General features: G+C 36.5%; 2 protein-coding genes across 6 annotated transcripts; both read left to right on the plus strand.

Annotated features, from left to right (window-relative positions):
- Positions 1-654: 654 nt before the first annotated feature.
- LOC128679572 (hypodermin-A-like) lies at positions 655-6,100 on the plus strand. Of its 2 annotated transcripts, none has more exons than XM_053761901.1 (8): positions 655-796; positions 1,283-1,427; positions 1,982-2,059; positions 3,196-3,340; positions 3,662-3,775; positions 4,172-4,333; positions 4,761-4,886; positions 5,255-6,100. In XM_053761901.1, the coding sequence occupies exons 1-8, from the start codon at positions 742-744 to the stop codon at positions 5,360-5,362; spliced, it is 933 nt and encodes a 310-aa protein (XP_053617876.1). In that variant the 5' UTR covers positions 655-741; the 3' UTR covers positions 5,363-6,100. The 2 variants fall into 2 exon arrangements, with proteins under 2 accessions (XP_053617876.1, XP_053617877.1); XM_053761902.1 differs by lacking the exon at positions 655-796 and adding an exon at positions 857-938.
- A 150-nt stretch (positions 6,101-6,250) lies between these two features.
- Positions 6,251-19,430, plus strand: LOC128679569 (reticulon-4-interacting protein 1, mitochondrial-like). 4 transcript variants are annotated; one of them, XM_053761893.1, is made up of 12 exons: positions 6,251-6,782; positions 8,467-8,547; positions 9,927-10,092; positions 10,810-10,980; positions 11,420-11,560; positions 11,893-12,007; positions 12,879-13,007; positions 13,831-13,952; positions 14,784-14,946; positions 15,770-15,890; positions 16,511-16,630; positions 16,740-19,430. In XM_053761893.1, exons 1-12 carry the CDS (start codon positions 6,735-6,737, stop codon positions 16,824-16,826), a joined length of 1,464 nt encoding a protein of 487 aa, XP_053617868.1. In that variant the 5' UTR covers positions 6,251-6,734; the 3' UTR covers positions 16,827-19,430. The 4 variants fall into 4 exon arrangements, with proteins under 4 accessions (XP_053617868.1, XP_053617870.1, XP_053617869.1 ...); XM_053761894.2 differs by lacking the exon at positions 6,251-6,782 and adding an exon at positions 7,327-7,670; XM_053761895.1 differs by lacking the exon at positions 16,511-16,630.
- The last annotated feature ends 297 nt before the right edge of the window (positions 19,431-19,727 follow it).

Here is a 19,727-nt window from a genome sequence, read left to right on the forward strand (position 1 = left end):
TTTTCGGAGAAAATGTGTATAGAAGAGATCAGGAGACACCTAACTCATCACTGCAAGCATGGACGGATAAAAATTTTGATGACCCATTGGTGAGAAATAAATTTGCGATATGAAAACTTCTTTGTCTGTAGTATTCTGGAATAATGATAGAAATATGTGGCCTTTCTTATGTAAATTTATAGGTGTTCTTTGCCTTCTTGTAGACGTCTGGACCACTATTGTTTCTGATCAGCATGTATTAGGCCACTTTGATCACAAACATTAAGATATCCTGAGTCCAGTCAATAAGCCAGACGAGACAAATAATCATCTATATGTAGTCATATTCTCATGGATGAAGGATCATGACCACCATACGTGTTCCAAAAACCAAGAAGCCACCAGGGTACTAGGACCACATAAGGCCGAAGGTGATGGATCGCCCACACATTATGCAACCACTAGTGAGGAACATTAGAAATAGTCCTTGTATTGAAATAGACATAAATTGCATAAGTAGTTAAGTACCAAGGCGTCACGCCATGTAATAGGCACACGTAGCCTTTTCTAAACATTTCCTGACTGTGTTTAAAAACTTAACTATGATTAGCTTCAATATTTGTGTTTAATACTATTGTTCCCTCATACAACAGTTAGTTACCTAATAATTGAGTTAATCTAGAATGTTCTTATAATTCTAATCGCGTAGAAAACGGCTTCATTGCTGTGATTTCTTTTGCGGAACATGAACAATTTTTTATAATGATTTTAGTGTGTATAATATTCCTGTTTAGTTTTAATTTTAATGTAGACAGTGGTGAGTTTTTAATTTTTCACCAGCCCGTGATTTTAAATTATCAGTAAGCCAATAGTGATTGAGTTTTATGAGAGACCACAAGTGAATGAATAAATCTACAGTTATATGCGGATTAAATTGAGGCGAATTTGCAATAAATTTGGTTATTTTTATCTTTTGTCGTATATCATAAAATCATCGAGTTATTATGAAATTCGATCAAGGCGAAATGTGTACATTTCTGTGGTTGTGTCCATCGGGGCCGTGACACTCGCTTGTGTGGGCCGATGTATATCCTTGCATATATAAAAAAAAGAAGTTTCCCTATCTCGTATGTCTGTATAAACGCGATAAACTCAAAAACTACCAGGCGGATGTTTGTACGATTTTCACCAATAAGTAGATAATGTGATTCTGGAATCCTCCAGAACATAATAACAGAACCATCTGGTTCAGATGTATATTATTGGGACAAGCATTACAATTATAAAAACAAAACATTTCCAGCGTCAATCAACAAAACGAAATTGGAGCTAGAATGCGAATTCCCGCCAAAAATGGAGGAGGATTTGACTCACGTGAGGAAGAAGAGGCTAACCACTGAAACTGGACTAGTCTGCCTTGAGGACTACCCTTACACTATATCTATCAGGTAAGAATACCTACGGTTTTTTTTATAGTAGATGCCGGCTATACAGCAAAACAGTTCGCCAAACTTGGCGCTTTCGACGTACCTTGCTAGTTTTTCATTTGCGTTAAAAAAGCTCACATACAAACTACGCATTGTATTATTTATTTGCCTTTCCCTCTTTCTGGGCTCACCGATAGTGTATAGAATAGCCTAAAATAAAATTAGTCCAGACGATCTATTATAACAATTCTATCTGTTCTCATTATGGTTCTAGAATACTTGTTGAAATATTGTCAACTAAATATTGCCCTCGGCTTCGCCCACGTAAATAGTTATTTTTCTGAGATGAAAGGTACCTACCCTATGTCCTACTCCATACTTCAAGCTACATGTATGCAAAATTAAAAAGAAAAACGTTAAATAGATAAAACTTGAAGAGGTAAAAAGCAAACTTACTTTCGCAATTATAATATTAGTTAGGCTTAAGCAATATTTACTTACTTTTTAAATCGTCATAAGAAGAGTGGTTTGATTGTTTTTATTTCATTATACATTTCAGTTTTATTTCATTTCAGGTTACATGGCAAGCACTGGTGCGGAGGAGCCTTAGTCAGCAAGCAATGGATACTAACAGCAGCGCAATGTTTTGATTAGTAAGTGCGTTAGGAAATCCACCAGAATTCATATGAGCTAAGGGGCCTGTGCTCAAAGTTTTTCTTCCACACAACTCGAATTTTGTATCATTAATCATAGGAAAATAGCGAAAATAAGGTGTTCGATATAATAAAAATCACAGTATGAAGTTTCGAACACACGTAGGGAACCCCTATATCAATTGCCAAGGCTACGTGTCTCTTATACGTCTCATACGACATCCACAATGGATATCACAGTGGTCCTATTCTAAGAGGAACCACACATAACTAGACTATATTAATATTTTCTCACCATCTTGGGATGTGAAAATGTCAACTATCTTTATACATCGAATTTACATCAATATATCTCATTGTTAATATTGTATCACGATAAATAAAACAATGATGCTTTTGAGTCATTTCCCAACCGATCTGAAGTCATACACATACTTAATTTCATTTATTCCCTAGTCACATCACAGATTACACACTACTAGTTGCGCCCTTCGACTTCGCTTCCGTGGGAAATTCGGGAGAAAAAGTACCCTATATGTCATTCCAGGTTACATTCGACCGGTGTAGACAAGTTTCATAACAATCGGTCCAGTAGATTTTGCGTGAAAGAGTAACAAACATACACACATACATCCTCATTGCATTTACAATATTAGTTGAACTTCTAGTAGTCACACTAACAAAAGTCCAACACACTATTGACGATATTAGCCGAGAGCCCTGTTACCATGAAACATAAAACACGTAATACGACCTCGGTGGCGCAGTGGTAAAGTGCTTGCCTCTGAACCGAGAGGTCCCGGGTTCGATCCCCGGTCGGATCACGATGGAAAATTATATTTTTCTGATTGGCCCGGGTCTTAGATGTTTATCTATATATGTATATGTTATAAAATATTGTATCGTTGAGTTAGTATCCCATAACACAAGTCTAGAATTTACTTTGTGGCTAGCTCAATCTGTGTAATTTCTCCTAATATATTTATTTATTGTATTTATTTAAAACGTCATTGCGTCTACACATTCTTCATTTTTTTACACGTTGCGAGCACTATACGGGAAAAAGAGACGTTACTAACGTGCTACGAGTTTGTATGTTTCGTGGTAGGCCTTTAATTGAACATTTTTCTCAACAGTGTAACCAAAGAAGAAGTGTCAATTCGTATCGGCTCCGTGTTCAGAGATTTCGGCGGTCAATTGCTGTCAGTAGTTGAAATCCAACTGCATCCAGACTACAAGATTGATCAGTATTACCCTGAACACAACCTGGCTATGATCAAGGTTTGTTGATCCTATTATATTACCCACAGTCGGTGAAGAAAACGGATTTTTGGACGGATCATATAGAATGGTCAAACATCCAGTATTGCCAGCCAACAAGAGACAGCGCGCTTATTTATTTTCGTCACTTTCCTGACAAACTTAAATAAAAGCAAATCGTAAACATTCCATATTCTTGAATCATACTTAATTCGCTGGCTAATTGGCCTCAAAGTTGGTGGGCCTCTGGAACAAGGTGACGCCATTAAATGGCAATTAAATTATTAAAAAAGTTTTTGTGACAAAAAAGATAAATCTAACTCTGTCTGGCTGTCCTTCTAGATGAACATCCCCGTACAACCGAGCCCCCGGATCAAGCCCGTCTCGCTGCCGACAGAGAACGCTGACCTCCCGCCAATGTTTGGAGAAGTAGTCGTCACGGGCTATGGCTCCGTGGTAAGTTCCCTCTCGTTGGAATCATGTTAAGTACCTACAATATTTTTGAAAAGATTAATGAGATGAAAAAATTCTGTAACCGAGCGGGAATTGAAACCGCGCCCCTGTCTGTCCCGTTCGATTCCAGAATTTTTTCGTCTCATTATTCTTCTCAAAAATAAGTTAAAAAAAGCATATGTGTGACTTGTACTTATAACAAATCCATTTATGTACATGATTTCCGACGAACGTGTCACACAAACGTTTATGTTTCCCTAGTAGAAGTAGTCCTAATAGAAGTACCTATCCTTTGACAGCTTGGCCCTTGTGAAGAACATTATGAGTATGTGTAGGTACAACCTTTCGCCTTTAGCGTTGTAAAATCTTTGTCTTCCTCAAATCTCTTGTCCTTTCCAGATCACTGGTCAGATCAGAGAGGGCGAATACCAGGAGCTCAGAAGAATGATAGTGCGAGAGGTGCCGCGCAGCGACTGTCGTATGATGTACGGCAACGACTACCGGTTACAGCATGACCATATGTGTCTGCAGAGCATCGTCAAAGGAGTCGCTTTGTGTGCTGTAAGTATCATAAATATCGTCATCAATATTCTTACTATTCTTCTTCTTTCTTTGCCTCATTGTTTGGGGTCATCCCTTCCGATTACAATAAAAGAAGTCAAAACATGAATTTAGTCCATCACGCCTTCGTGATGAACACAGATGGAAGGAGCATAGAATCCTGGGTAGCTGGCATGATACATCAAATACGTCATTACATTCACACGTTCTCTCTTTTTTTTTAACAATAAGGAAAAAAGAGACAGCACATGGACGTTAGTAACGTAACTACGTGTTTGTATGTCGTACTACGTGGTAGACTGTCCGCGTTGCTCTGTGCCTAATTGTGAAATTATGAAAAAAGTAAAAAAAAAAAGTTTTTTTTTTTCGGATGTTTTTTTCTATCTTTGACAGTTTGCTCACATCACTGTCATTGCTTGTTTTCCAGGGTGACACGGGAGACCCAGCTGTGCTGTTCAGCGGTCTCAACCGCGCCGGCACTCTGTTCGGCATAGCTCTGTTCTCTGGAACTGAAGAGTGTGCCTTCAAGTCTAAGCCTGGAGTGTATGCCAAGGTAACAATTTATTTTGTACCACAGATTCTTTCTGATCTCTTTCTCATGTGAGCGTTTATCCAGTTCTCTCTTCAGCCGTTAAGCAATCCAAGTCGAATCCAATGTGCCAATGTATAAAACAAAATATGGAGAAGGACCCGGCGTATCTATTTAATTTTGCACAGCTGCAATGAAAAGTTCACAGATGTCACGTAAAGGGCTTATATGATTTTTATTCGAAAAGGGGCAGAGCTATGGTGGAACACTTTCCCCACTCGTCTGCCTCAGCCCCGCGTACTATTGTTAGAAAAATGGCATTAAGCATTGGTCTTCCTGTTGACTTTGTCAATAAAAATTGATAACCAACAATTTTATTTAAATGCTTTCAGGTGTCCTATAGCCGCACTTGGATTGACAAGATCTTGGCGGGGATAATGAATGATCGCGTGGACAGCGCGGACAGTGGAGAGAATGCGATACCCTTTGACACAGATTAGAAATAAAGGCCATCACGTCATTACCGGATATACATTGCTGGTTTTTATTATGCAGCATTTGCGTTGGCATCTGTCTAAACTTGGAGATTGTGTATAGTCGGCATTATACTAGTCCGCGCCACGTAAGAAGTCTCGCAGACACGGTGCTATAGTCGCTGACAACAACGTGGCCGATCTGCATTAATTCCACATACTTACGTACTATCACGGGACTTATTTCATGGCGCGAACTTCACGTCAACACTGGGAAAATAAGCGCTATCGAAAGGGTTTCTATCTTTTTAGCACTATAATGATGAAAAGAGATAGCAACGTATAGCCCATTTTTTTAATATTCAGCGCATATTAATGTATTGGTACATTAGTCGTCGTAAATGTGACTGCATTCTGTTTGTAAATTACGCGAAAAAATAAACAAATAAATGTACCAAAATAAATAGCTGCTTTTCCGCGTAATTTACAAATGGACTATACTTAGTCTATTTTACATTGTTATTATTAAGATATTTATTATTGCTTAGAGACACTACCTACCTACAGATAGTATTAGGTACCTAAAGTTATCAAAGAGTATTGTAATTTGTAACCAACTTAAATATCATTTAATATTGATTAAAATATCCAAGGGGTCTATTTTAAAAATGTACTTACGTATGATTTATTGGTCTCGCATTTCAGAAATAGCACTCCGAGACACTTATTAAAATAATTAATTAAAGACCTCATCTTGTAATATAATTTAGATGTTTCATTTGTTTTTTATCCTTTACTAATTCTATTCTCTTCTAAAAAAATTGAGCTAGTTAAAACTGAACCGTTGTCGACATAGTTAAATCATTACGGATAAAGTTCTTGGTCTGAATCACACTAGATACCTATAATCCAGTCTTTGTATTGAGTTTTGAACTTGGATTCTCGTCGAGTTCGCGCTTCAATGTAATGTTTTTGTATCTGTGAGTTCGCGCTCGTTCCACGAAATGCTAAAAAGCATGTAAAACTTGTTGCAAAGGCAAATAAGCTTCAAAAAAAAACAACTGTCGCTGTCAAACATGCATGTGTCAAAAACATTTATCAATTGTCAACATCACATCAACTTCAAAAAACCAAAAGGGTTATGTTTGGATAAGGAATAAATTCTTATTTTACGTAACATTTAACTGAATCCCGACGCAAAATTATCCAAAATAGTTAAATGTTATGTATTGTACCTCGCACTTGCTTCAAATGTCGTTCGCGCGGTGGTAGTGATGACATATTGGTCTATTTTCGGCTCCGATTTATTTAGGCCGGATTGATCAAAGGTTAAGGTTTAAATATGCAATTTACTACGTGCGCCAACTAGTACGGCCACCCTCTATCATCTTCACCTGATATGGATGACCTGAAGCACAGGGCTGGAGAGAAACTCGAGGCATTTCATGTAAGTACAACTCCTAACAACTTATATTCTCCTGGTACCAAGCGCGCGAAATTTATCGAATTTCTGTCACTTTCACTCCAAAGTTTCAAAAAAGTTTTGGCAGAATGAGATTTTTTTAATGAAAAGCAGTTTTGTATGAGATCAAAATTGTATGTATGTTTGTGTTAATGAAATGTCATTGTCCTACATTAATATGACCCTGAGCTTATGTAATTCAGTTGTTGTGAAAATGTTTGGAAAAACATGTAGTTACCTACACTAATTTGAATTTACATATCCACATGTAAGTGAAATCATCCGCTCATACAATTACCAATATTTTTGTAGAAAACTGCAAAAATTCTTAGATGATGGAGGCTAGAGTTTGAGAATTATATTTCTGCTGAGAGTTATGTGTAGTGTTAGTGTACATATTATTTCTGTGACTTAAAAATATAAAACAATAACAATTTACTGTAGTTGTGAGTAAAAGTGTAACAAAATATGTAGTAATAAATAATAAATATTGTGTAGGAGTAAAAACACTGGTTAAATGTTATAAACAATTCCTCGTTTCCAATTTCCGACATAATGAAAGAGTGTGTTCCGAGTCTAAATTACAAAGCCATGACAATTTTGTATGATTATGTTTAAGATTGTAATTACTGATAAACATTATATTAGGCTTTGGAAATCAAACATAATAACATGTAACATTTGATTGAATTTGAAGTGAAATAGCATGTATTTTCCTAATAAAAAGAAATAAACACAAGTCCTGTGTGTAGTATAATATTAATAATAAAAACACAGATAACATACTTAAATTAAGATCCTTGAATAGAGTGAGTGAGGTTTAACATGACACATTCAATATTCACAATAGTTGTTCGTGGTTTTATATTTTATGTGAGTATTTTTGTGCTAAAATATGTTTATCATTAGCCTACCTTTATCCAACTTTGTGTTCCATATCTGATCCTAACGATCAATTACTTATGAATTTCTTTCTTTGACCTTGCTCTGCTGCCTTTTCTGTTCAATTTAAAATCCTGTAGGCCTACACCTAAAGTTAACCTTCGTTAACCTTTCTCCCAGAATAAATTGAAAATACCAAGCAGTGGGTATATTGTTAAAACTATGTTCAAAGTTTGAAACATAATGTTTTTTTTTCAACACTAAGTACCTAGAAGTCATTCAAATACTTACCTACTTTAACAGCTAAATGAAAAAAAAATTTTTAGCTGTATTTTTCAAGCTAAACCTCGGCCTTGAGGTGTGTTAACCATGAGCCCAAAAACACCTGAATATGTAACAGCTAAAAGAGGCTTATTTCTGTCTGTCTGTAATAAGTAAGCTCAGGACCGTAAGATCTCTCTTCTCTGTCGTTTCGCTCTTGGCAGAGCGGTCATGGTCACATTGAGGCGTTCATGTTAGTGTTAGTGCGGCCACAGCTTTCTTTACAGTTTTTTTTTATATCTCCCGCCATCTCACTCTGTTTGCACATTATCTGGCGCAGTCTGACACTCTGTTATAATAGCAATACAAAAATATATATTGTGTACACACAAAAAAGTCCTTCATGAGATAAGTTTGCCGTTCCCTATAGGTTACTCTTCAATTTCTGTACATTTTGTATTTTATTATATAAAGTTATTTCAAACCAAAAATTCCAATTCAATTCTAATTAGTATTTCACCCACAGATAGCAGCTAAGACTGCGGCAAACGGCGGGAAGTCTCGAGTTCAAGACGCCTTCAATCAAACATCTGATGCCCTCGCTAGGGTGAGTCTCATACCAATTTCAACTGACTTACAAAATGAGTGAGTTTATTATAAGGAGGCTACTATCATTATTTTTTAAATTGGGTGCATGTCCCGGCTTCGCTCGGGTAAACACATAATAAATTATCATCTATTGGTGAAACCCATGAAAATCCGTGTTTGCTCAGAGTTTATCGCCAGTTTAAGTTTTTGAGTTTATCGCGAACAGACAGACGCGGCAGAGGCCTTTGTTTTGTAATATGTAACGATAAGGATTAGAATAAAATTGCTATAAAATTTGTTTATACAAGCGATTACGCCGGCTTCGCCTGCACGAATTTCTCATGGGAACAGTACCATTTTCCGGGATATCATTATATATTGTTCGATAAAGTTGTTAATAATAACATATTTTTTAAAGAAAGATAACAATTTGATTGAAATGAAAAAACCCATGAGATTAAAATAATATATTAATCCTTTTCTAAACTAACACATCTCTAGGGTTTTTAGATAGTTATATATAACCTATTTTCGACTATCAGTATCAGTATCAGTGTAGCATTGTGTACACAGTGAACATTAGGCGACTGACCGTATCATCACTATCATTTATTCGAGAGGCATGGATGGACAATAGATTACTTTCCCGTGTGAACCATGTTAAGTCACAAAATCATTCCGAAAAAAGCTATTACTTATTTCAATATATTAATGAACTAGCTGCGCCCCGGGGCTTCGCTCCCGTGGGAATTTCGGGATAAAAAGTACCCTATGTGTTATCCCAGGTTATATCTACCCGTGTACCTACTTACCAAATTTCATAACAATCCGTTCTGTAGTTTTTGCGTGAAACACAAGTAACATACATCCTTACAAGCTTTGCATATGAACTCATTTCCGGCATGTCATATCTGGCCACTTATATGATACCGCTCCATTTATCATCACCGCTACATTCATCGGTATAGAATAAGGTATAGTCAAACTCTATGCTGCGATAATAGTGTCGAATTTGCAATGATTTTGAGTTGGTGTGATGATTGTATGTCCGGGTCCTAACGCTAACGTACCTACTAGGCGTACGTACTAGCTTAATAAACATGCTTGCTGGCTGCCAATGTGAAGTATACCTACTGTGGACGATTTAAAGCTCACTTTTTAATGAATTTTATTTTGTCTAGTGGAAGCGGTGCCTTGTAAGCGCGCGCGGAAAGCGCTATTCAAACATCTGACTGTGATTTTAAATCTGCTATCACCTTAATAAATCAAAAAGAAAATAAAAATCTTATATTCTCAGAAGAGAATATCCACAGAAAACGTTAGCAGTACTTAACACTATGGTAGCAACACTATGGTAACAACAAAACTATTACTAAAATTACAATGTTCTATCATCAGTTTCGCGAAATATTCCGAGAACTGTGGCAGAACGAGCTGATAGTGGAAGGGCGGGAGCGCATCGCGGCCTGGACCAGAGATGCTGTCCAACGAATCAGGGAGGGTGCGCCGCCTCTGTCTCCTATACTACTCTATGAAGAACTAGTTGCCTTGTTCAAGGATAGAGGTGAGCCTCTTTGTTACTTATATTCTCCTGGTATTATGTAGAGGGTCGGGAGCGCATCGCGGCCTGGACCAGAGATGCTGTCCAACGAATCAGGGAGGGTGCGCCGCCTCTGTCTCCTATACTACTCTTTGAAGTACTAGTTGCCTTATTCTGGGATAGAGGTGAGCCTCTTTGTCACTTATATTCTCCTAGTATTGTGTAAAATGTCGGGTGCTGGTATAAAGTAGATTAAGTTAAAATAATGGTAAAAAATAATATTCGAAAAACGAAGTTTAATTTGAATATAGTCGTCACCGTATACTAATGTCGCTCGTTTGTAAACTGACGTTCGTCTGAGTGATCTCTTATAATAATAAATAAGTATTCTCTCTAAGACGCGTTATTCTGCGCAGAAAATACTGTCTTGGTCGTCTTATTTTTTAGAAAACAAGCGTCACAATTCCACATTTCGAAAAGAGTTAAATTGTTGTGAAACGAAAAAATATTATCTAAATACTTATTTAACAAATTTCTTTATTAATTAAGAAAAAAAGAAATTAGTATAAATACCTATACAGGAACAAATCACACAGATTGAGCTAGCCCCAAAGTAAGTTCGAAACTTGTGTTATAGGATACGAATTCAACGATGCTATATTCTATAACATATATAGATAAACATACAAGACCCAGATCAATCTGAAAAATAGTAAATTAACTATAACACTTTATTGACAGTATGGCGTCGCAGCGTTATAATCTTTGTTATGGGTGCGGTAATCGGAGGCAGCGCGGGATTGTGCATAGGGCTGCGGGCCGCCGCGAGGGAGCCCCACGGCCCGCACGCTCGAGCGCTGCACTCGCAACCAGACCACTCAGTATTGTTGGTTGAAGACGCTGTCGCTCCCAGTGAGTCTCTTGTTATTTTATGATATCCTGGTAGTTTTGACGTATAGGTGTGAGTGTGGATCACCGAAACGTGAGTTCCGTGGGGTTCCTTGATGCGCCGCCACATCAAGGAAGCCCACGGAACCACGTCACTCACAGTGGAACCATTGTGGTTGTTGGTTGACCTCGACACTGTTGCTCCGAATAATTATCGTGTTACCTACTATTGTTTCCCACAGAATATCCCACAGACTCATTTAGACCCAAAGCAAGTTCGAGACTTGTGTTATGAGATACTAACTCAACGATACTATATTTAATAACATATATATATGATAGATGAATCCAATCAATAAAAATCATCCAATACCCATGTAAATCAGAAATGTGTCAGAAATCAGATGGTGATGTACTGGTAAACCAAGCAAGACCATGATGAAGATCGGTAGTGTTCCCACAGGCGCGGGCGCAGGCGAAGTACTGGTCCGCGTGCAAGCGTTCAGCGTGTGCGCAGTGGACCGCTGCGTGCTGCGCGGCCGCGGCGCCGCCTTGCGGGGCCTCATCTGCAGGGGGCCGACCACCCTCGGGAGGGGCTTCGCAGGTCACTCATAAACTCAATGCTTTTATTCTGACCTTAAGCCTTCACAGTTACTTTTTCGCGTCAAAATTTAAATTATTTAAGTATTTTTCAAAGCTACGAACTATTAGAATTTCGAAATGCTGAAACAAACTCAGTAAAAACAGTATTAGTCGTAATTATGTTTATTAGTATGATATTTTCCCGCAATATAATAAATTACATGATCAAGAGATTGTTAAATCACAGTCGAATTTTAAAAATTTAAAGATTATCTTTAAGCTGACCCACAGCCCTGAACACAACCGTGATGATATTGATATAAATGAGAGAGAATATTGATTTTGAATTAGCAGGAGTGGTGCTGGACGTGGGGCCAGGCGTGACGTCATTCGAGCTCGGGGACGAAGTGTGGGGCTGCGTCAGCGAGTGGGCGGGGGGCGCGGCCGCGGAACTGCTGACTATACGAAGGTTTGTAACCAAGCTGTGCTGATGTAATCGTTAAGATGCCCGCCTGTGGATCGAAAGGTCTCAGGTTCGTATCCTACTCGTGCCATATGAGTTTGTATACCAATCTGACAAATATTCACCATAAATGTTTAATTATGCTAAAAATTAAAAGCTTAATATTAAAGACCCTATTAATACACGTGAGTAATCAAAATTTAATATTATCGTTTATCACTAAAGTTATTTAAGTTTACGTTTATCCCAAAATATCAATGAATTTATGGACGTAGTTTGAAACTCCAATAATTATTCCAATTCATAGTTTATCGTGTTCTCTCGCTCTCGCGTGCGATGACTTTGGCATAGGCAAAAAATAAATAAATAAAAAAGAATTGCCAAAATTTATCAATGAAAATCGACTTTGTGTGAGCGCTGCACTGAACCTACCTTTACTATGAAGCGTATTATAACCAATATCATAGATTTTTTTGATAACATTTTGGATTTCGATTTTTTATATTTTGTCTATGCACATATCAGTAATAGATACAGATGGCCCCATTTTATTTTTTGGCATAATTAAAAATTTATGGTGTATGTAATAATTTTCATCGTCCACCACTTGCTTCCGGTGAAGCAAAACATGGCGAGGTAACCTGCACACTGGTGGACAGTTTAATTGACTAGTGTGTAAGTAGTCGTAAAGGTCACGTCAGATGCCTTTAGGCGACTTGAATCAAATCTGACTCCAGTGTTAGCAATAACACACTCGATATGATGATGACTTATGTACCTCGTAAAATTCTCGATATCGCATTTGCTTACAATCAAGAACATTTCTCACCTCTGTATCAAAAGCGGAAGTAAAAAAATTTTTTTTTTATTCACGCAGTTCTCGTATTAGTAAACGTCCCCGTAGCGTGGCCGCCGACAGTGCAGCAGCGTTGCCGTGGTCGGGGTCCGCGGCCCTCGCGGCCCTGGACGCCTTGAGGCTCACTCCGCACGATGCTAAAGGCAAGCGGTGAGTTCTTGTGCTGTTATGTTAGCCTGGTACTTTGGTATGCTCGCCTTTGCCAGGTGCTAAATTAGTTTAGTTTCTCGTGAATGTCGGCAACATTGCGGACGATGCAGATCAGTTTAGGTCCAATGAGATGCTTAGCTCACCCAAAAAAAATCCCTATCATCTGCCTCAACCCCGCGTGTTGACAACTTATGTTAGAGAATTGCCAAAAAGGCCCCTCTTAATATTTCCTGCGTGTGATTGTTATTTATTGATTTACTAGCTTTAGCCCGCGTCTTCGTTCGCGTCCGCGTAAATTTCCCACGGGAATTAATTTTTCACGGATGAAATGGATATGCCCTTGGCTATGCCCTTCTACATACTTCAAACTACATGTATGCAAAATTTCAAGAAGATTGGTTGAGTAGATAGAGCGTGAAGAGGTAACAAACAAACTTATTTTCGCATTTAAAATATTAGTTTGGACTAATCCTATTATTATAAATGCGAAAGTACGTAGTTACTATCTTAGGATAGTTAGGATTTCGGTTAACAAAAGGTTAAACAAACATCTTAAAACGGCTAAAGGGGTTAACAATATTTTAACTTAAGTATAACCCATCAACGTTACCTATATATTTATTGAAGTGAAATTAACTAGTTGTTCATCGCGAAATTAGACCGCGAACACAATATTTCAAAAACGACTGAACCGATTTTGATGCCCCGTGCTGCGTACTTAAAAATTATATTGGCATATCCTACATACCTTTTAAATTTCATCAAAATCGCACCGACGGTTCCTGGACATGGACACTCGTGAGTAAATGAAAATTTTCGTTAGCGTGGCGATAAGCGGGGCGTCGAGCGGCGAGGGCTGCGCGCTGGTGCAGCTACTGGCGGGCTGGGGCGCGCGCGCGAGCGTGCTCGCCAAACATTGCGCCGCTAACGAGTTACACCAACTGGGTAAATCTTTGCACTCGACATTTTGTTGCATCTACAAAGTTGACTTTATAACATACTAGATGTTGCCCGGGGCTTCGCTCCCGTGGGTAGTTTGAAATAAAATATAGCCTATAGCAATCTTGGAGAATGTACCTTTCTAATGGTGAAATCGGTTCGGTAGTTTCGAAGATTACCCGCTTAAAACATACAAACTCACAAACGCTTACATCTTTATAATAATAGTATAGATAAACGAACAGTACTTAAATTTATTTTGTCAATATAATTATTTAGATATAAATTTATTTTTATTTAAAACTTTACTAGGTACACGGAATTGCAAAAAAAAAAAATATTTCTAAAAATTGGACTTCACGCCATATGCAATTTTCTATCAGCCAACCATAGGGCCAAACAGAGATAGCAAGCTGTTGGTAATTCAGACGTAAACACATTATAACATGGAAAACCTAAGGGTTTTAAGTGTTAAGTTCTAAATTAAAATATATATTTTTTTAATTATGCGCCCCGTCACGCCCAACAGTTTGGGTTGTATAAGTAGAGGGTCGATCTGGATAAAAGGGTGCACTAGAATAATAAAAAATTAAATCATATCCTTGGTCTAGAATCAAATCATTTATTCAGAAATTAGGCCTTCACAGGCACTTTTTCACGTCAATTTCTAAAGCTACAAACTACTAGCATTTCGGAACGACCACTGCTGAGAAGAAATGCCGAAAAAAACTCATTCACACAGTATTTCCTTTTTTTTTGGTAATATATTAATTATTAACCAAAAAATTTTTTTTTTTTTTCAAAAAATTTCACCATGTAATTATCGTTTGGCACCAGGCGCCCATGAGTTGATAGAGCCAGAGAACTCTACAACGTACGAGTGCCCGTGGACGCTGCTCCAGCAGCACGCGGCCCGCTGCGGGCCGTGGGACGCCGCGTTGTTGTGTAACGGGCCGCCCTTCACTCACAACACGCCCCCGCCTGCTGCTACCATACTCAAGTATGTTTATTTAAGTATTTTAATACTTGTTTTTGCCCGTAGCTTCGCCCGCGTTTATTTCGTACTTCCGCTCATAATTTATTGTTATCGATTTCTCGGGTTATAAGCAACGTATCGTAATGAAACCTGTACCTGATTTTAAGTTAGACCTTCCGCTATACAAGTGTAAAAATTGCATCAAATTCCATCCAGTAGATTTTGCGTGACCCGCGAACAAACATACAGAAAGACAAACAAAAATTTAAAAAAAAATGTTTTGACTTGTATTAGTCCCTCAAAGACCCCCATAATTATAAGTCTTTAATGTCTCCTGTACACACATAGCCCACTAACATTTTGTTATATGTATAGATATTAAATGTACCTGTGTGATAAAATTTCGAATAAATTGTAGGGTATCCTATGTTACATTTATAGTTCACCAAATTTCAACGAAATCTGCCTAAGATTTCGTTGAAATTTGGTAAAATTTGGTGATAAATTATACTATAGTAACAAACATCGTTACACACTTATATAATCATAAGTGGGATCACCCACAGCACATCATTTGTGACAACTCTGCTTACACACATTCACTTGTATAATATGATTTATATATACTTGTTTTTGTTCTTTTATGTTATGGTGTTCAATTTTTGGCAATAAATGTTCATTCATTCATTCAATTTGCTCTTCTTATTTAGAGCTAGTAAAATCTTAGTATTATTTTAAGCAACCGGCAAAAAATGTTCTAGAATATATTTTATAGAAAACTTGATTACATACAATACAATACAAAAAAATCTTTATTTACTTTCTCATTATTTTCTTGATTTACTAGGGCAACAGCGCCTCGAAACTCCGTGATCGACCTCCGACCGAAGCCTTTGATAACGGACCGGCTGCCGACGCCGCTAGCCTTTGTGTTCGGTGTCTCTTTCTACACCTTCAGATTGCTCAGGGTAAGTGTTCTAATATATTTCTATCTCTTTCATAGTACAGGTTTCATAGTACACTTATTAGGGTCCAAAAGCTTATTTGGCTAAATCCTGTACGCAGTAAGTACTGTTTAGTTCGGTATTAGGTTAAATATATTAAATTGATTTTTAATGATTGTAATAAAAAGGCATTGGAAAGGATTCATTGGGCTTGGTATACACATTGTATGTTTTCAACCTGTCTTGACATGATTTTTACGGTCATTTACGTGGGCCAATTATCAGCTTCAGGTGAAGGTCAACAGCTCTCTTTTTATTTTAGCTGCACTTCCTAATTTCGGGATACAAATTAAATTACGACCAAAAAATCTCATAACTGACCAATGGTTAAAAGGATGACTCATTAATACACACGGGACTAGGAACACATACTAAACGGAAAATCGACAGCTACATTGAAATTTTAAAAATACATCAAAACCGATCCGTCTATTGGTTGGGTATCTATCAATCGCGTTAATAATGTCGGTATTTGTTTAGTAATTGGACTAGGAGCGCATAAGGAGTGAGCGAGTAAACTGTTAACATTCAATCATCTAAACTGGCTTCTATTTTTAAGACAGTAAGGTTGATGTTATTTCCAGTGGGTGGTGGGACTAGGGACGCATACAGACTGGTTGGAGGATAAGTACAAGTTGAGTGAGGGCCTGGACACACTCGCACAGTTGGTCGATTCTGGAGTTGTCGCGCCTGTGCTTGATAAGGTTAGTTCTTATTTATTTACAACTAACTGCCTCGGCGACTATTCTGCATTTTAATTTCAAAACTTTTCATTGGTTTTCCCTGTCTCACCTTTTCCCAATCTCTCCATAGGTGTACTTACCCCAGGACTACGAAAGCGCCCTGGCGCACGCGTGTAGCGACGAGGCGCTCGGCACCACGGTGGTCAGATTTCCATAAAAGTACACATTTCTACAATAAAATGTTATGGAACTGACTGGAACTAGTGTTCACCAGTTTTGAACCAACAAATTGTATACAAATCTTATGAATTGACTAGAATTAAGATTTAAGAAATCCAACAAGGATTATTTTTGTTGGGCCTACACTCTAAAACCCATATAACGCAAACCAAAAACTATTTATATAACTAATGTGTTAAACACAACATTTTAAGGATTTGACTAGAACACGTACAGTCAACAGCACATTAAACAACCCAAACATACAAAACTCACCCCTATCACAGTGGCATAAAAATCTATGCAGGGTGACATGATATGCTGTCGACTGTACGAGAAATCCCATGTTTTCACTAAACATATTTATAGTTAGTGTCCCACCGGCCTCCAGTTTGGGAAATACTGATGTCAGAATGAGTGAGGACCGGGATCCATTGCTCCTTTGTCGTCCGTTGCGTCACGTAGCGCAACGGAGCAATGTGACCGCGCTGTCTGCATAGGTAAAGCAGGTTAACAATATACAAATGTGTTTTATGATGAAGGCGATTTTAAATTTATATATTACATAAGAACAGATGAAAATGTAAGTATTTTTGTTTCTAAATCAATCGAGCTTAATATTATTGAACGAATAGAACAGATGAAAATTAAGTATTTTTGTTTCTAAATCAATCGAGCTTAATATTATTGAACGAACACTATTCAAGGCGCTCGAAATTTAATTATACAAAAACTTAACGTTTTCGAGAGATCGACAATTTTAAAAAATAAGATTGTATATACCTACTTTCTATCGTAATTGACTGAAAAATTTATAGTTCTAATCAACATGCTTCGATTTTGTAAGGTTCCAGCGGAAAATAGGAAAAGAAATTGGTTTCTTTTATTTTAATACAAGCGATCTAAAACATATATAAATCTGTGTAAAACATGAAGTGAGTTACTATATAAATGATTAGCTAAAATCACTGTGCTAAAACAAAATGGTCGTTATATTGAATTCTTTTTTGCTTGAACCTTACTCGAATAATGTTAGTGGATATGATGGAAAATAGTCTATTTCTTGTACATTATTTAACCGAGGATTGTGAACCAAATTTGATACTTTTAAATCAAATTCTGTAAAATATAATGCCAATGTCTAGAACTGAAATGTGTATTGAATTTTTTGAATACAATGTTATAATTTACAAAAAGAAAATCCTATTAAAACAATTTCAGTCTTAGCTCGAGTATTTACACTAAATGTTCCTATTTTTTAATCACATTTTTGAATCTGTATTTTTAAAATCATATACTTTATGAAGTACTTACGTAAATAATAAAAATACCGTAATCCATATGGAAATAGTTACAATAATTTGAAGACTGTTAATGCTACGTCCTATATAGATCTTGTATATACCGTGTATAAAATATCGAATGGTGTAAATTGATTTTTAAATCATACTATCTAACCCAAAGAGAATTTAATAAATTCGCTCAATGAATTATTAACATTGATCTGTTGATTATATATTGTGTATAATCTTTTTGATAAAATATAAATGTATTGAACACACAAAAATCTATTATATTATTTGTCCTTTATAATCATTTATGACCACGTCGCCCCGATATTTAAATATTTATGTTCGGAAAGTCAGTCGTCAGTTAAAAATGCTACTTTCATTCTTTTCGAGTGTAATAATGTTCACACTGGTGACAGATTATTATTCAAGTCTCCTTAAGGCATCTGACACACAAAAATGTACTAGGTTAAGTAATAAAAAAAACTATATTTAATATACGTGACTACACGTGTAACAGTGTACAGTAACTGACTAGTATATGAGTGGTATTTAATTTGTAAATGATTATAATATGACGGGCCGAGATATTCTATTCTAAATGTACCAAGATTAATTTAAGGAAACAAAAAGGTGCCTATGTTTACTTATTATATACATGTTAAATATTTATCTGATATTAATAAACATATCTTTAATTTTGAGACACATTGAGTTTCAGTTGTCATAATATATTGATCGAATTATCTAAAACCGATTTCCTATATCAGAAGTAAATATTTCTATAGATGTTTTAGAATGGTAGATATTGTTAACATCTTTTTATTGAAATCTAAATATTAAAAATCTTGCAGATCACAAATTAATTTTAAGTTACTTAATTCATTTAATTTATATATGCCAGTAGTTTGTAGCTTGTGAGAAATAACTATAAATATAAAAATTGACGAGAAAAAGTGCCTGTGAAGGTCTAATTTCTGAATAAATTATTTGAATTTTGAATTTGAATTTTATAATTATATTTAGTGCTAAAATTTTGGTTTTTGTGTATATATTTCAATAAAAAGACGCAAGGTCTGTCTACAAAGAGTCGATTTTTCATTGCAACACCAAATCAAATTAACATGATTGGTTGATAAACGCCCGATGTTGCCAGCCAAGTGGACCTAGCGCCATCAATTATTTTCTGCTCTTTACAGACAGACAGTATTACGGTTGTCTATTTTTTAAGTATACCCCTACCTAACAGAGTAAAAGAATATATTGTAAAGTAGATAGATCAAATTGTTACAATAAAATGGTTGTTTTTTATATGTATTCATTTTTATTTAATTTAAACAAAATCAGTAAGTAATTTTATATAAAACTTTGATTTTTAAATGATTATCCGAACAAATCCTAATATTATAAATGCGAAAGTTTGTGAGGATGTGTGTGTGTATGTATGTTTGTTATCTTTCACGCCAAATCTACGAACGGATTGTTATGAAATTTGGTACACGGGTAGAATAAAACCTGGAATAACACATAGGGTACTTTTATCCCGAAATTCCCATGGGAGCGAAGCAGCGGGGCGAAGCTAGTATGTATATAGCTTAGTTATCTTTATC

The sequence above is a fragment of the Plodia interpunctella genome, chromosome 22 (genome assembly GCF_027563975.2).
Source record: "Plodia interpunctella isolate USDA-ARS_2022_Savannah chromosome 22, ilPloInte3.2, whole genome shotgun sequence".
In the NCBI taxonomy this organism is placed as follows: Eukaryota; Metazoa; Arthropoda; class Insecta; order Lepidoptera; family Pyralidae; genus Plodia; species Plodia interpunctella.

What these genes read in the sequence shown, in the direction of transcription:
- LOC128679572 (XM_053761901.1), top strand. Translation starts at nt 742, where the DNA reads ATGATTTTAGTGTGTATAATATTCCTGTTTAGTTTTAATTTTAATGTA. An exon ending in GCAGCGCAATGTTTTGATTA is followed by an intron (nt 2,060 to 3,195) that starts GTAAGTGCGTTA and finishes TTTTCTCAACAG; the next exon opens with TGTAACCAAAGAAGAAGTGT. An exon ending in AGCCTGGAGTGTATGCCAAG is followed by an intron (nt 4,887 to 5,254) that starts GTAACAATTTAT and finishes AAATGCTTTCAG; the next exon opens with GTGTCCTATAGCCGCACTTG.
- LOC128679569 (XM_053761893.1), top strand. Translation starts at nt 6,735, where the DNA reads ATGGATGACCTGAAGCACAGGGCTGGAGAGAAACTCGAGGCATTTCAT. An exon ending in CACGATGCTAAAGGCAAGCG is followed by an intron (nt 13,008 to 13,830) that starts GTGAGTTCTTGT and finishes AATTTTCGTTAG; the next exon opens with CGTGGCGATAAGCGGGGCGT. An exon ending in TAACGAGTTACACCAACTGG is followed by an intron (nt 13,953 to 14,783) that starts GTAAATCTTTGC and finishes GTTTGGCACCAG; the next exon opens with GCGCCCATGAGTTGATAGAG.